Here is a 15,005-nt window from a genome sequence, read left to right as displayed (position 1 = left end):
GTTGCCATCCAGATCTGGTCTCACCCTGAAGGAAACCTCCTTCTGTATGCATGGTGCATAGACAGCTGTATCTGAGCTCTGTGGCCTGAAGCTTGGCAGCTGCCAGATGAGGTTTATAGCTGAGCTGTTGTATGCCATGAATGAACAACCACCCCTTCCTGCACTGGGAGGCGATGCCAACCCCCACTCCCATGGTGCTGCCCCCACTAAACTGTCTGCTGCTCTTTGACATCTCATTCTGTCCAACTCAAGGAGCTCTATTTCACTAATTAACCCCTTGCTGCTGCTTTGTCTCCTCATCCCCCTGCTTAACTATCTCACTGAGGTCCTGGCATGGGATAGATGCTCTTTCATCCTCTCCTCCCCTTAAGGAGGTTGAACCTTGATGGAGAGCAGATCTCTCAGTTCCCTTGGAAAGGCTCTGGGATCGCTCTCAGTAGTAGATGTTTGATCTTTTCCAGATTAAAGGGAGAGAAACAGTTTGCGAGCACATTCATCCCCCCCAGCCCTCATCTCCTCCTGTCTAGGTGTCCTAGACTTCTGGGAGAAGATGAGTTTTGCAGAGAGAAGGAGATGCTGGGGGGATGCAGTGTTGGGAGGGGGAGGTGATGGGGTTGATGTCCACTGTGGCATGACCTGATGTGCCCGGGGCGCCTCTGTTCCCCACAGTCTGCAGACTCTGACTTGCCGTATCCACCACCTCAGCGGGAGCCCAACATTTACATGGTCCCCCAAGGAATCAAACCGGTCCTGCAGCGCACGGCCATCGAGGTGAGTAACGGGGAGAGCACGAGGCAGCTCGCCCCCTCGCAGAATAACACTCCAAACATGTGTCCCTAAAGGGGAGGATGAGACCCAGAAATGGGATCCAGGCCAGACTCTGTGGACACAGAGTCCCACCAGTGCTGGGAGCTGGTTCTGTTCATGGGTTGTCTGTCAAAAAATGTTATCTTGCTGAGACAACAGGTCTCACCGAGCAGTCAAGTTCTACGTAAAAGCACAGCCCTGGACTGCACTCAATTTTAGAAGGACAGTCTGCTTCACCCCAAGATAGTATTTGCCCAAAACAGAGATGCTGCATTAATAGATAAGAAATTGTGTACCTGGTGTATTGGTGCATACAGAGAAGCACTTACTGTATGACCTGGCTTCTCCCAGCGCTGCCTGTCCTAAATGGTCAATTCATCTATCCTTCGTGGAGGGGCCACCCCTCAGGTTTACCTCCACTGCTGAGAAGCTCAGTGAGAGACCCAGAGGCAGGTCCTTTGGCTCAGTCTGCTGTCTGTTCCCTTCACCCTTCAGATCCTGGCCTGGGGGCTGAGGAACCTCAAGAGCTACCAGCTGGCCAGCGTCACCTCGCCCAGCCTCCTGGTGGAGTGCGGAGGCCAGCTCGTGCAGTCCTGTGTCATCAAGAACGTCAAGAAGAATCCCAACTTTGATGTCTGTGTGCTCTTCATGGAAGTGGTGAGGACCTGGTCCCCACCCTGTAGTGATGGGGTCATAGCAGAGCTGGTTGGGAAGGACCTCTGGAGGTCCCATAAAAAATGAATCCTATGGGGAATATAATTCTGTCCTGCTCATCCTTGGTTCCCTTTGGGGAGGTGCAGAGCAACTACTCTCCCTGCTCTGTGTAGTTATGTGTTCCCTCCCCTCTGCCCACAGCGTTTACCTAAGGAGAGCCTGTACAGTCCCCCCATCATTGTCAAAATCATTGACAACAGGCCATTTGGCCGAAGGCCTGTGGTGGGGCAGTGCACCATCCGCTCACTGGAGAACTTCTACTGTGACCCGTACCGAGAGGAGTCGGACAGTCCCCAGGAGCATGCAGGTACGTGCTGCCATGATGACCGTGCCAGCTTCACAGATATGCCCCTCTCCAGGAGGAGCTGTGGGTCGCTGTATGTGTTGCTTTTAGCTCAGCCCTGCTGTAGGTCTGACACAAAAATCCCAGGAGGTGCTGAGAAGCAGTTTAACTCTGGGGTTGCTTGGTGAGATGGGCTGTCCCTTGGCCAAGCTGTTCAGCCCTCATGAATGTGAGCTTTGGCTGGCGTAAAGGCTCTGGGCAAGGCTGAGATTGCTCCTGGAGCTTGATCCCAAGGCGTCTTGGCTTTGGGGTTTCTAACAACTGGATGTCCTTGTCATGCTCGTGCTTGCTCTGATTGCAGATGATGTAAGCCTCACGCCCAGGGACGATGTCCTAATTGACATTGATGACAAAGAGCCTCTTATTCCTGTCCAGGTATGGAAAAAGCTGCTATGGTGGGAATACACTGGTATCTTACTTTGTGTGCTATGGGGAAACTTGTGCAGGTACAGGGCTGGGGTGGAGATTGATGCAGACCTCTGTTGTGAGGTCGTGTCTGGTTGTAACCTTCCTTTTGCAGCTTCCACCTCTGTTTTCACGCCCTCTCCTCCACCATGCCATAGTGAACAACTACAAACTCATTCGCTTCTCCCCCACGTTTAATATGAGGCGTCAGATTTGCTTTTCTGGGGTAGAGACAACAGATTCTCCAGGCTCTTCCCTCCAGCATCAATTCTGCAAACATATGGTTTGCTTTGAGGCTGACAGAGGTTTTCACTCACCCCCTTAGGGCTCTGCTGTGTGGGATGCTCTTTTGGAAATGACAATCACTGCCCCAAAGAGCTGACAGCCTTGAGGGGACTTACCCAGCACTGGAGAGGGTGAACCAGTGCTGGCAGATGGGGCAATTTGCCAAAGGCCACGCTGGAAAGGTTTCCTGAGATTCAGTCATCCTTACCGCAACCACACGGCCAGGTCTCCTTTCCCCCGTTTTGACCTTTGTTAGCAGGATGCTTTGCTGCTTCCAAACCCACTGGCTGCTTTCAGCAGCTCCAGTGACTCTGCAGAGGGTCACAGTGGGGGCTGTGACTGCAGAATATCTCATGGTGGTGGGAACTGGACATGCTTTAGCAGGGAAGAGGGAATATGTTGCTGCTTTTGCAGAAGGCAAGTTTCTCTGTGCCATGAGGTTGAAGGGTCTCAGCTGTCCCTTGTAGATGGACCAGGCTGGGCATGCCAGTGGGGCTGTTGTTCCTCCTTCCTGAAGCACAGCTGGGATTTGGCTGGCCACACTGGTGGCTCTGGCCCTGCTGTTAGTTTGCATTTCTGTAGCCCTAGGCTTTCTTTGCCAGCAGATACCTCCTTTTTGAGGCACAGACCTGTCAGTGCTGATGTGTGTGTGATGCACAGATCTGTAGGTGACCCTGATTGCTCAGGAGCTGCTGAAAGTGTTGTCAGAGGCGTTTGGTGGAGCTTTTCATGGTCTCCTATTCCCTTTGGTGTATTTAATGTGCCCTGGCATTTCCTTCTTCCCTGTTTTAGCAGCTGTGGGTGCTGCATGGTACCTCGGGCTAGAAAAGCCTGAGCTTTCTGCAAGAAATCTGCCTCTCAGGTATGCCTCTTGCCTTGTCTTTCACTGCCCATAAAAGCAAGATGTGTAATTTGGGCATCAATGCTTCTGCTCTTTATTTATCTCCTTGGTAGCACTTCAGTGTCTCTCTTCCTGAGGACCGTATGATCCACCACTATCAGATATCTGCAGTCGTGTCCCAGAGTGGGCTCAGACTGGGGTCTCAGCATCAGGCTGACCCTGGAGATACAGAGCTGGAACTGTACCTCTCTGCTTGCTGCATCCCTTGTGCTAGGTTGTCTGCTTTAGCTTTGTGCCATGCAAGTCCTCCCTGTGGATGAGCAGGCATTGCTTAAGCAGGGGTGTGCATTGCATTCTCCAACCTCTGCCCAGATCAACGCTTTCAGGCTTTGGGCTAAGGAAAAAATCAAGATTTTGGCCAGTGCTCAGCAAACTCTGTGGGTGTGGTGCTCCAGCCTGTTGCGGTCTCGACTGCAGCTGGCCCTGCTCGTCCCTACCTATCCCAAGCACTGATGAGATCCAGGTTGGTGCTCTTAGGCAAGGTCATCCCACAGTACTTGCAGTGAGGCATATCAAATAAGCTGGCTTTTCAGGTTCCCCACCAGCCAAGAGGTGGGACTTTCATATGCTCAGCTCCCTGGGATGCTGGCGTCTTGTCCTGAGATGCTTCAGTATCAATTAGAAACTGGACACTGGATTTGGAAAACATTGGCCCAAGTGAACAAGTGTTGTTAAAAAGGGAAAAGCAACTCAAGACAGAAAATACTACTGACAACCTAATTGAATTTCTGTTTGCTTGCCATTTGCGGATTTGTCTTAATAATTTACAATTGTGCTTCATCTTGTATCAGTAAAGTAACTGGAGCATGTCTGCAAAAACCACACCAAAATGAGTCTTGGAACAGGCAACTTCACTTCTGCAAATAAAAAAGCTCCCTTTTTGAGCCTAGCACAGAAAGCACTTGGGAGAAAAGTGAGGGTGTCAGGGAATGATGTGGGAAGGAGGGTTGGGTGCAGGCCCTGACTTTACCTCTGATTAGCTGTCTGACGCTGGGCAAGTGGTTTCCCTTTGCTGCACCAAGGAAGCTGATGGCACCCAGCACCTCTGCCAAGGGGTGAGACCCTCTGCAGAGACAGCTGTGGGTGGGATGGATCCCCAGGAAGGGGACAAAACACCCGAGGATGGGTTTGCTGCTTCTGCAGCGGTGGGCACAGACCTACTCCATTCTGATGAGACCCCACATGGAGTACTGCATCCAATTCTGGAGTCTCCAGCACAAGAAAGACATGGATCTGTTAGAGAGGATCAAGAGGAGGCCACAAAAATGATGAGAGGGATGGAGCACCTCTCTTATGAGGAAAAGCTGAGACAGTTGGGGTTGTTTAGCTTGGAGAAGAGAACGCTCTGAGGAGACCTTATTGTGGCCTTTCAGTACTTAAAGGGGGCTTATAAGAAAGATGGGGCAGGCTTTTTAGCAGGGTCTGTAGCAATAGGACAAAGGGTAATTGTTTTAAACTAAAAGAGGGTAGATTCAGGCTGGATATAAGGAAGAAATTTTTTTCTGATGAGGGTGGTGAAACACTGGAACAAGTTACCCAGAGAGGTGGTAGATGTCCCATCCCTGGAAACATTCAAAGTCAGGTTGGACTGGGGTCTGAGCAACCTGATGTAGTTGAAGATGTCCCTGCTCATTGCAGGGGGGTTGGATGAGATGACCAGATGGATTGATTTAAAAGTTCCTTCCAACCCAAACCATTCTATGATTCTGTGATTCTATTTTGAGGGCTGGGAGCGTGTATAAAGGACAGGAAGGTGCTCCCTGGTAGTAAACACCAGGTAGAGTTTGCTTTAGCCCCAGGTTAAGACCCCCAACAGAAGGTTTTTCTGCCCCCCTCCTGATGCACAGCCACAGATGGAGCAGCAATGGGTGGACTGGATTTGCATCTGCAACTCCAGGAAGCTGTGAAGGTATAATTTCTTATTTTTTAATAGAAAAATCTACCCAGCTTTCAGCTTGGTTTGACTAAATTTTTTGGGGGCGCATTTTGAAATCCGCAGTTTAGACTCTCCTCCTTCCTTCTTCTTCTGGTAAATTTTCAGTAAAAATTGTATTGTCTAGCAGAATAACAAACTGCAGCACTCTCCTTGTGCCATACTGTCTTCAAGAGCATCAGATCAACCATCTCCACACCTGTCCTCTGCTACCTTTTACTGACAGCAAAACCATTTGTTAAAGGCAACTGACTACAAAACGTTTCCTTTCCTCTGACCTTCATCTGCCAGCACCGTTTCCCTGCCCTGATTTTTCTGTGCCTTTTCCAGGGTCACTCCAGACCTGCAGTCGTTTCTGCTCTTTCTCCTGTGACTTTGGTGGAAGTAACAAGAGAGAAATGCAATTCCCTTTGGGAAACCAGGGTTTTAACCCAAATTTGTTTTCTCCCAGGGAGCCAGCACAGCTGGGGCTCGGGCTGGCTGCCACAATGTGGGACGAGGCAAGCACTTTCGGCCCAGTCACTAATTAGCCTTTTATTCTGTTTAATGGAAATTCCCCTGCTTTGTTTTGCCAGTGGTTTATGAACCCGGTGGCTGCTTTCTTGAGGGAGGTGAGGGGAGGAAAATTTCCTCCCATAAATATCCTTTATGAGAGCCACAGGCGAAGGCTCTGCTGGGTGCAGAGAGGAGGCTGCGGCCACCACGGGACTGCTGTGGGGCTCGATGTGAAGCCGAGGTCCTCTATGAACTGGTGTTGAAGGTACCTGGCCAAGATTGCGCTGGACCTTCATGCTCTGTGGGGCTTGTAGGACTTCCAGTTGGCACCATTTCCTCTGCCTTTGCTTTACGGACAGGATGGATGGGGGGGACACTGTGGTGTCCTCACTCTGTGGTGCAGGTTTGGGGGACTCCCTGCCTCCAGGAGATACCTCTGCCTGGCTCTGCTGCATCCACTGTTGCTTGAAATGTCCTGATCAGATCGCCACGGCTTTTTAATGAAAAGGCATCTTTTCTACAGATTTTTCTATTCTTTGGGCACTTTCTAGCTGTGAAAAATCAAGAATGTTTTTTGTGTTAATTTTGCAGCACTTCATTTGCTTTCAGTGCCTCCCCCCGAGACCCATTCACCGTTTCCCTGTTTTCCCCAGTTTTCGTTGCACCTGGAGGTGAGGGCAAGGCAAGAAAGAGAAACCCAGGACTCACACTCTTCTTACATTTGCACTCCAAAAATGGCAGAATTTCAAATTTCTTTTGGCTTCCACCTTTTTTATTGCAGTTAGTTTGGAATTAAAAAAAAAAAGAAAAATTGCCCTTCAAAGCTTTTTTTTTTTTTCCATCTTTTAACCAGCATTAACTGTGAACATGCCTGTTGGTGGCATGAAGTGTGCAAGCCAGAGATTGTAGGTGCTGTGTAGACACATGTGCACTGAATAAACCAAGATATAGATGTCTGGATTGACTTTTATCAAGCCACCGTGTTTGGGATACAGCTAGCAGCAAGCACTGGGCATGGCCTTGGAAGTGCAAATCTATCCCAGTGGCTGCTGTGGGGAGTTGTCCTGTGGGTTCCCCATGATGGATCATCCCATTTACACCTGCATTTGAGGAACCTGAGGTGCAAACCTCCATCACTGCAGAGGTGGTGCTTTGGTCCCATACATCGCTGGGGGACCTCGTGGAGATGCTGACTCAGAGGTGAAGGCAGCTGAGCAAGGTATTTTGGGGTAGTTTGGGAGGCAGAGAAGGATCATGGTGTACAGGGACCCCTTGCACGTGCAGCTCAGCACCATGCTAGGTGTTGCTCGTATCTGCAGAGCAGTCAAAGGTGGCAGAAGGTGAGAGGAGAGGGGCAGCCTGCTTCTCCTCCAAGCCCATCCTGAAACCTGCTCCTCATTAGGCTAATTTGGAGTGAGGCCAGAGGCTCTGTTATTGTGTGTACGCAGTGCCCTGGCACAGTGGGGCTATTTAAATTGCAAACAAGAATTAATCCCCTCCTCAGATGTGGTGGTGCATCGTGGGGAAACCATTGCTCTGTGAGCCGTACCCCATCACTGCAGGCGCTAGGGGCCAAGGGGACCCATTTCAGGAGGCCAAGGGGACCTCCATTTCATTGCGCTCACTCAGGGCTGGGCTGGTGGGTTCCCCGTGAACAGGTTGTGATGGAAGGAAGAGAAGTAGCAGTCCCTGACCCTCCTCCAGCTCTTGTCCTTTCCAAAGCTTTGCTCTGGATGCTCTCGTCCAAACACGCTTTCTGCTCTTTGCCAGTTTTTGCAGTCAGTGCAATATTTGAGCACTCCCACAGAAGCTGTAGGTACTTCTGGTGGCATGCCAGATCCAGTTCATCTATCTTCTTTTAAATTCTAGCCTGCCATTCATGGCTCTGAGGAAATTTGTGTGCTTTCTGTACAAATTCACAGATAAATGCTCTTTTCCTGACTCTGAAGTTCTTCCCTGAGACCTTGGGGTGCTCCTTATCTCGATGGAGACCCATACACCACGGAGGCATACACAGATCAGTGCTTCATCCTTGATGCAGCTGACTCTCCATCCACTACTTGCTTTGAAAATTTGGGCCACCATCATGTCTGCAGCAGGTTGGGATCTAGCACAGGGACCTGGTGTGCCCCCAGCAGTAGGGATGCTACTCTGCTAGAGCTAGAGCTCTGCAACACTGAGGTGGCTCTTGTCTGGCAGGAGGAAATGAGATTTCCTACCAACCTAGAAGCAAAAGAGGCATTTTTGGCAGGTGACAAACAGAAAATCATGGCAGTCAGATCCTCAGCATTTTTCTGCCATTGTTTGCTTCTCAGTGGAGGTGAGGACCTGTCACGACCCTGGAGATACTGCAGATTGAGGAGAGCGTTTACTAGGTTTGGGGCTGCAGATGAGGGAAGATGCTTCTTCCTGCAGTGTCGGTCCCTCTCTTTGTGCTGTTGGAGCCATGGGCACAGAGCATCCCAATCTGAGTCCCAGTGGGGAGGAAGCTGTGGTCCTGGTTAGTGTTGTGGTGGAGAAGTTCATGACCACTGATCCCCTTGGAGATCCCCAAGGCTTTGGCCCATGGGCTGGCTGTTCCCTTCCTCAGTGTTGCCTGCAAGTGATCCTGGCTACCTTTTGCTTTTTGATACTTGCTTCCTGAGGCATCTTTTGGCTGGGATGTGCAAAAGTAAATCTGTCTCTAAGAAAACCCAGTCCACCTCTCCATTCCTGTGGGCAGACCTCATCATTAGGGGGCTCAGGCTTGGTCCAACAACTAGTAAAACTTCCAGAAGGGCATTTATTGCCAGTGGGTACTGAGGAGAGAGGTAAGTGACCTTCTGGCCTCTAAGGATGCCTGTGAGGAAGAGGAAGGCTGCGGCAACAAGCGAGGGATGTGCAGGTAAAGGAGGGAGACTTCTGGCCTCACTGAAACAAGGTCCATCAGCCTTAGGTTGCAAAGTGAAGTGAGGTGAGCTCTTGCTCATATTTGACTTTCCTTTAACCAAAATAAATGACACCATGTATTGCATTATGTAATTTGTATTTTTTAAATGTCCAGCAAAGGTCAGAAAAATATTTCCTTTGCAATGTCCCCAGACCCTGAAGGCAGGGCCTTCTTCCCCAAAAATAGTCATGGGCAACAGAATTAATGAGCCGGGTTTCCTGCGGTGCTCCCAAGGCTGCTGGTATGGGTGGAGCAGCTCAGCCTTTCCCTCTGGAGAAACATTGAGGTTGATGGGGTTCTGCAGGGCTGTGGCGCTCCCAGACCTTGCAGGGAGTTCATCATGATGTTAGGAAACCTGCTCAAATCGGCATTTCGGGGATGAAAGCTATGGATGGGGCCACACACACTTTTGTATGGGTGTACACAGCATTTGCTGCCTGGGGGCTGCTCCCCAGCAGTGGTGGAGCAGCACAGGGGCTGCAGAGGTTCCTGCAGCTTCCCGAGGCCATGCTGGAGGAAGGAGTGAGACAGAGGTTTGCAGCTGGAGGGACCCCAGCTCTGCAACAAATACTTTGTTCCCTGGGGCAGTTTGAAGCCTATTGAAAGCATCTGCAAACTCGGACCAAACTTAGGGAACAGTTTAAATGAGAGGTGAAAGGATGGGAGGGGGAGAGGGATGTTGCAAAGGCAAAACACTCTGCTCTAGTGCTTTCAGTGTGGAAGACTTTGACATTTCTTTACTGAAACAAACATTTCGCAAATGAAACACCCCACAATGAATTGAATTATTCAGTTTGACCTCAGATTAATTCCTTTCTGTCTGTTTGTTTGTCTTTCACTTTTGCCCTTTGTTTGGAGAATGGAGGAGGAGGGTGCGTATTCCTGGAAAGCCAAACCAAAATTCCCACCATCTCCCTCCCTGACCTCTGAATTTTGGCCCTGGCTGCAGTTCCTCCTATGCCCACCCTCTTCTGGTGTTGGACATGGGTTGGGGTGACTTTTCCTTAGGTGGTCTGACATGCTGCAGCCATCAGGGTCCCTCCACCCTGCTCTGCTCCCCTCCAGGGCGAGGTTTGGAGAGTGAAGGAGGAGTTCCAGTCTGCAGAGGCCATCCTACCCCTTCTCTCTGGAAAAGGTGGTGAATCCCAAGCCAGAAGCCTATGCCTGGGGCCACAGTCTCTGTACCATTTGCTCTTCCAGTGGTGACCTTGGAAGCAGGAGCCAGGATTGTTCCTGCCCATGCATGTGTTTCATTGTGTGGCTCCGAAGTCTTTCTCCCTCCTTGCCAAGCCTGGCTTTGGTCCCTCCTCTGATGGATGACTGGAACAAAGGATCACTTTGTTGTCCTCTTCTGAAATAGAGAAAACAAACAGATGCAGAACTCCTCTGCTCTGAGGCTGCTGAGTGTGTAGTCCATCTCATCCAAATGGGGTGAGAAGTTCAGCCTGAGGTCTGTTTAAAACAAGTCTGTGTGCACATCAACTGCAAACATCATGGTTACCAAATGCGAAGAAAAGAAGCTCCTAAAACTCATAGAAAAGCAATTATTCTGTAGCAAGGTCTCCTGGGCTAAGCCTTTCTATGTAGCTTCTCTGGGAGATGCACATGGAGTAGGGTTTTGCAAGGGCTGAGCGTGCACAAGTGGCTGTGGGATTTCTTGGGTCAGCCAGGTGTGGATCTGCCCATATTCCTGCCTGCTCCACACCCTCTGCTCTGCAACCATCACCCTTGTTTTCCATGTTCTTTCCCGTGTCCTCAACTCCATGAGAAGCAAGGACAACCATGAGGTCCCTCTGCAGCCCCAAGGGATGAGCAGATATTTGTTTCTTCTGATAGAATACTCATGGAGGAGCTGTTTCCCACTAATCTCTGATAGTTCCATGGGGTCTCCCTCAGGCTGGAGAGCAAGGGGACCACTGTTGGGCTTGGCCTGATGCTCAAACCCAGCTATTTTCTGGTGAAAACATCTCATTTCTCCCTCTTCTCTATCTCAAAGGAAACACACCTTGCAAGACAGAAGCAGGGCTGGTGCTTGTTGCCCAGCGCAGGGGTAGATGATGGCAGCTCTTGGTTTGCCAAGGACAAGCAGCACTCATACTTTGCATTTTCTTTGTACCAGACCTTGGTCCTGAGCTCTCCTAATTCCTTTATGTTAAAAACACCCTGGGTCAGTTTCTTCTCTGTCTCCTGTGATGAACTTGGCTTGCTGTGTTTGCAAGCCCTCAGTGTCCACAGGAGGAGATGCTGTCCTGTGCTGAGAACTATTAACAGCTTTTCTGTAACGTGGTTTTTTTTGCTGTAGTTTCCCTTTAATATGCCATTTAATCTCTGCAACCATTCAAACCCAGTCCCCTTTGATGGACATCAATGAAAACCCAAACCCCGCTCTTGTGCCAAGGATGCCTTGTCCAGGGAGACCTAACCTTACAGCCCAGGGGAGGGGGAAGACGGCACTGTTTGGGTTCATTCATTTTATTTCTCCTAAATTGTGCTTTTGCTGATGTATGTTAAACATTGTTTCTCTAACCCCATTGATAACCAATCATTTTAATTTGTAGCTTGCGGACGGTATGACCACCTCAGCATTAATTAACATACCAGCTTCTTGGGCCCAGCCTCATGTATGTATTGCTTAATTTCTAACTTACTTGCTCGATTAATGGTTTTTATGAATTATATATATGCATATATGTATTTTTAAAGATCTGAAAAGTTTGAGGCATTTCTTTGTGTGAAAGATCCCCTTGCTGTCCTAGAAAAATGGAAATTTCATCATGCTACATGCGTGTGTGCATTTCAGCACTTGTGTTCCTTCATGGCAAAGAAAACGAGGTCAGTTTTGGGAGGAGGGATAACGATGCTTCTTCACTCTTGTCCTTGTGGAGCCCAGCAGAATTAGGTACATGTTCGAGGTTAGATGTTTTCCCAACAGCTTCTGGCTTCTTTGTGCATGCCATCAGAGCCTGGTAGCTCAATGGAGATGGTGTGTCCCGGATGGCTGATTTGATGGGACTTCTGTGCTCGTTCGTGTCTTAGCTCAGGGACTGTGACAAGTCCTAGGCATCATGTTGCTGTAAGTTGAAATAAGAAGGTGTTTGCCTTCCACAAGGAGGAGGGTTTGACCCCAAGGAAGGTTTTGTCTCATCAGCAGGGCTTTGCACAGTCTGGTTCTTGCAGGTATATTGCCTGGTGGCCTCAAAGTGTGGGAATTGGGGAGATGCCAGGCAGCATCTAAGCAGTCACAGGTCCCTCCTTGCATAGTGTCTCCCTCTCTCATCATGCATTTTTAATGAGAAAATCAGATGCTTGGTATGTTCCAGGGTTTGTAAGATGGGCAATGAAGCTGCTTTGCTTTCTAGGGCTGACACTCCAGAGGAGCAGTTCTTCTCCATGCCCCAAATTTACCCTTAGCAGTGTTGTGCTCTTCACCTCTTAGATCCCTCTTGATACTGGCCCATGAGTTACAGGACACGGGCTGTTCCTGCCAAGAGCAGTGCACGTTCCTCCCATGTGTTTCAGGCCAGAATTAGTTGTGTTGCTTTCCACTTCTTTGCTGCAATAAACAGTGACTCCTTCCCACTGGCCAAGCCCAGAACAGTGCCCACACGCTTCAGCCCTGGGGTGTAAAATGCTGGTGAGTCAGCCCAGACCTTTGGAAGAAGGTCAGCTCGGAGGTGTTATTTATACTGTGTCTTTGGGAGGAAAAGTCTCCCTTTGAGGTCTGATCATGAGGGATGGAAAGAAAGTTAAAGCAGGCTTTCACTTGCTGAAAATAGAGTAAAAATCGAGCAAGCAGAGCACACGGAGTAAGAAATCATTTGCAGCCTGATGGCAGCTGTACTTTAGCATACAGAAGCCCCTGATGGGCGTCTTTGTAGGTTGTGGCATAGGGTTAGAGGCATGTTTAACATCCAGCTTGTCTCTCTGTAATATATAGATATGTGCTTTGTTGGCCCTACGTGCATCTCTTCAGTGCCTTGTTTATCCTTTGCACCCACAAAACATTGTTCACTTGATGCAACTTCCTTCATCTCACAGGGAAGACAGATGGGTGGCTGTGTTGAGATGCAAAGTATGGAAACAAAAGCTTCGTAAATACCCTCCTCCCTCCCTCTGTTCATCAGCATCTTTAATTTATGTGAATATGTTTTTGGTTTAGTTCAAAAAAAAGAAAAAAGCTGCAAACCATTAATTTAAAATAAAAGCAACAGAATATTAGGCAGTAATAAAGCCATTCTACTGGCCTTCACCAGGACCTTACAAGAATGTGATTAAATATAATAAACCTCACACCGCTGAGAGCTGCTGACGCCTCCTGGGGGAAACCATCCTGTTTTGGAAAGCGTGCCACCGAAACGGCCTGTGCATGTCTTCCTTCCTTGCTCCTTCTATATAGCTGGGGAACTTCGCACGAAAGCAGGAGCTGTGGAATGAGGCATAGGGGCTGCAGCTGGTTAAATATTAGGAAAAAAGCTTTTACAGCCAAAAAATCCAGCCTGGTGAGGAGCGCGTGAGGGAGCTCCTGAACTCGCCAGGTTCGGCCTCCGACCGTGGTGTTAATGACCAGGAGGAGGGGGAGTGTGATGGGACATTGTGGGCTTGGTCCTCATGGAAAGCTGAGCTTGCAGCTCAGTCTGCCCATCTCTTTGGTGGGGTCCACAAGAGTTACTTTTTCCCTTCATCTCGATCATACAGGTTATCTGCCTCGCCAGCAATGTAGCCTCACTGTCCTGAGAAAACCTTGAAAAACCCCAGACCCAGAAAAAGCTCTGGAAAATGGGGGCTCAGAGAGCTACCATTGCTGCTCCCTGTGGCAGCAATCCCCTGCACCTGCCTGAGGGGTAAAGGCTGGGGAGAAGTGATAGTGTGGTGGGGACATCAGGTCAGGGCTGCCAGAGCTTCAGGCTCTGCCTGGAGCCTGCACAAATCCAAGCACTTAATCTACAATTTTTTATAATCAAGTTCATAAACCCTTTCTAATCCAGCCTCTCTTCGTGCTCTTCTGGTGCAGCTGTTGCCAAAGACCTCCTAGAAAAACTTCAAGACTCATCCCTTCGTCCCTCTCCTGTCTCTCTTGAGAATCTTTGGCATAAGCAAAACAAGACAACTTTGCAACACTGATGTCTTGTAGACCCAACTCTCTGCTCCAGATCTGTCCCCTTCCCTCAGCATTGAAATCCTGGCTCATCCCTCTGGAGTTTCAGGGATTCAATCATGTTCAAAGAGTGAAAGAGAAACTCATGACTTCCTAAAATATCAAAATAAGCTCTTTCATGAGCCATTTCTCCCCCCCTGCCTGGGAGGAGAACTCTGTAATTATCCACAAGATCCTGTCTTTGTTGTCCTATAAATCTCCTTTTCCAACTGTCAAACCATCCCAAGAAATCAGGCCAGAGCAGCTCCTGTCCCTACCTGGGCTTGGCCCGTGTCCCCTTGAAGCTCTCTGAGGATAGATGTGCCATTTCCCTCTATGCCTCTGCCACGATGCCCAGCACAGCTGACCTGAGAGTGTTCAGGATGAGATCCTGGTGACCTAATTTCCCTTAACTTGGGAAACCACAGGGGACAGCAGATCAGAAAAGAGCCCATAGACATCGTCAGCAGAAGGTGCAATACACCTTTTGCCAAGCCTGGATTTAGTCAGCTGAACCATGACTAAAGCTCCGGTATGTGTAGTATAGATGCTGCCACAACAGCTGGTCACACTGGGATCTCTACGAACAAAGGATTGTAAAACTCTCTATGCCTTTGGCCTGATTTTGATGTCTGCTTTAAGAGCGGTATTTAAATGGAAACTGTTTGGGATGGTTTCCCATTCTTCTCCTTTTCTAGAGCACAGCACAACAGCAGCCGAATCGTGAGTGGGGTCCCTGTGTGCCCGGGCAGTACTGCTAATAAATAAGAGTGTTATTGATTGTTAAGGGCAATAGGAAAATACAGAAATGCTTCTGAAGAGTCACTTTAAAAATGTCAACAGGTGCAACTAGGAATTGCCAGAAAGTAAAGAGTAAGCATGGTATATTTGAGGAGGATAAGTTGCATATTGCAAAAAACCTGTTGGCCACCAAGGGGCTTTGAGGACCCTAATCCCCTTTGGCAGGATGCCCTTGCCCATGTCTCCTCCAACCTGCTCAGGGTCAAAGAGACAGAGAGCCTCCTTATCCTGAGAAGTACAAATGATCTTTCAAGCCCC

At 49.2% G+C, this 15,005-nt stretch overlaps 1 protein-coding gene across 7 annotated transcripts in view; it reads left to right on the top strand.

Annotated features, from left to right (window-relative positions):
• Window positions 1-15,005, top strand: part of DYSF (dysferlin) — a 100,308-nt gene that overhangs the window by 43,055 nt on the left and 42,248 nt on the right. For 4 of the 7 annotated variants that reach the window (XM_014935959.1, XM_014935960.1, XM_014935958.1 and 1 more), the window contains 5 exons: window positions 670-771; window positions 1,303-1,464; window positions 1,663-1,828; window positions 2,166-2,239; window positions 11,371-11,433. In XM_014935959.1, the coding sequence (XP_014791445.1) occupies window positions 670-771; window positions 1,303-1,464; window positions 1,663-1,828; window positions 2,166-2,239; window positions 11,371-11,433 (567 nt within the window). The remainder of the gene's footprint in view (window positions 1-669; window positions 772-1,302; window positions 1,465-1,662; window positions 1,829-2,165; window positions 2,240-11,370; window positions 11,434-15,005) is intronic. The other 3 variants (XM_014935963.1, XM_014935961.1, XM_014935964.1) reach the window with 1 other exon arrangement.

This window comes from Calidris pugnax, unplaced genomic scaffold (genome assembly GCF_001431845.1).
Source record: "Calidris pugnax isolate Ruff unplaced genomic scaffold, ASM143184v1 scaffold14, whole genome shotgun sequence".
NCBI lineage: Eukaryota > Metazoa > Chordata > Aves > Charadriiformes > Scolopacidae > Calidris > Calidris pugnax.
The sequence above is the reverse complement of the archived record's forward strand: the minus strand, read 5'-3'. Positions and strand labels throughout refer to the sequence as shown.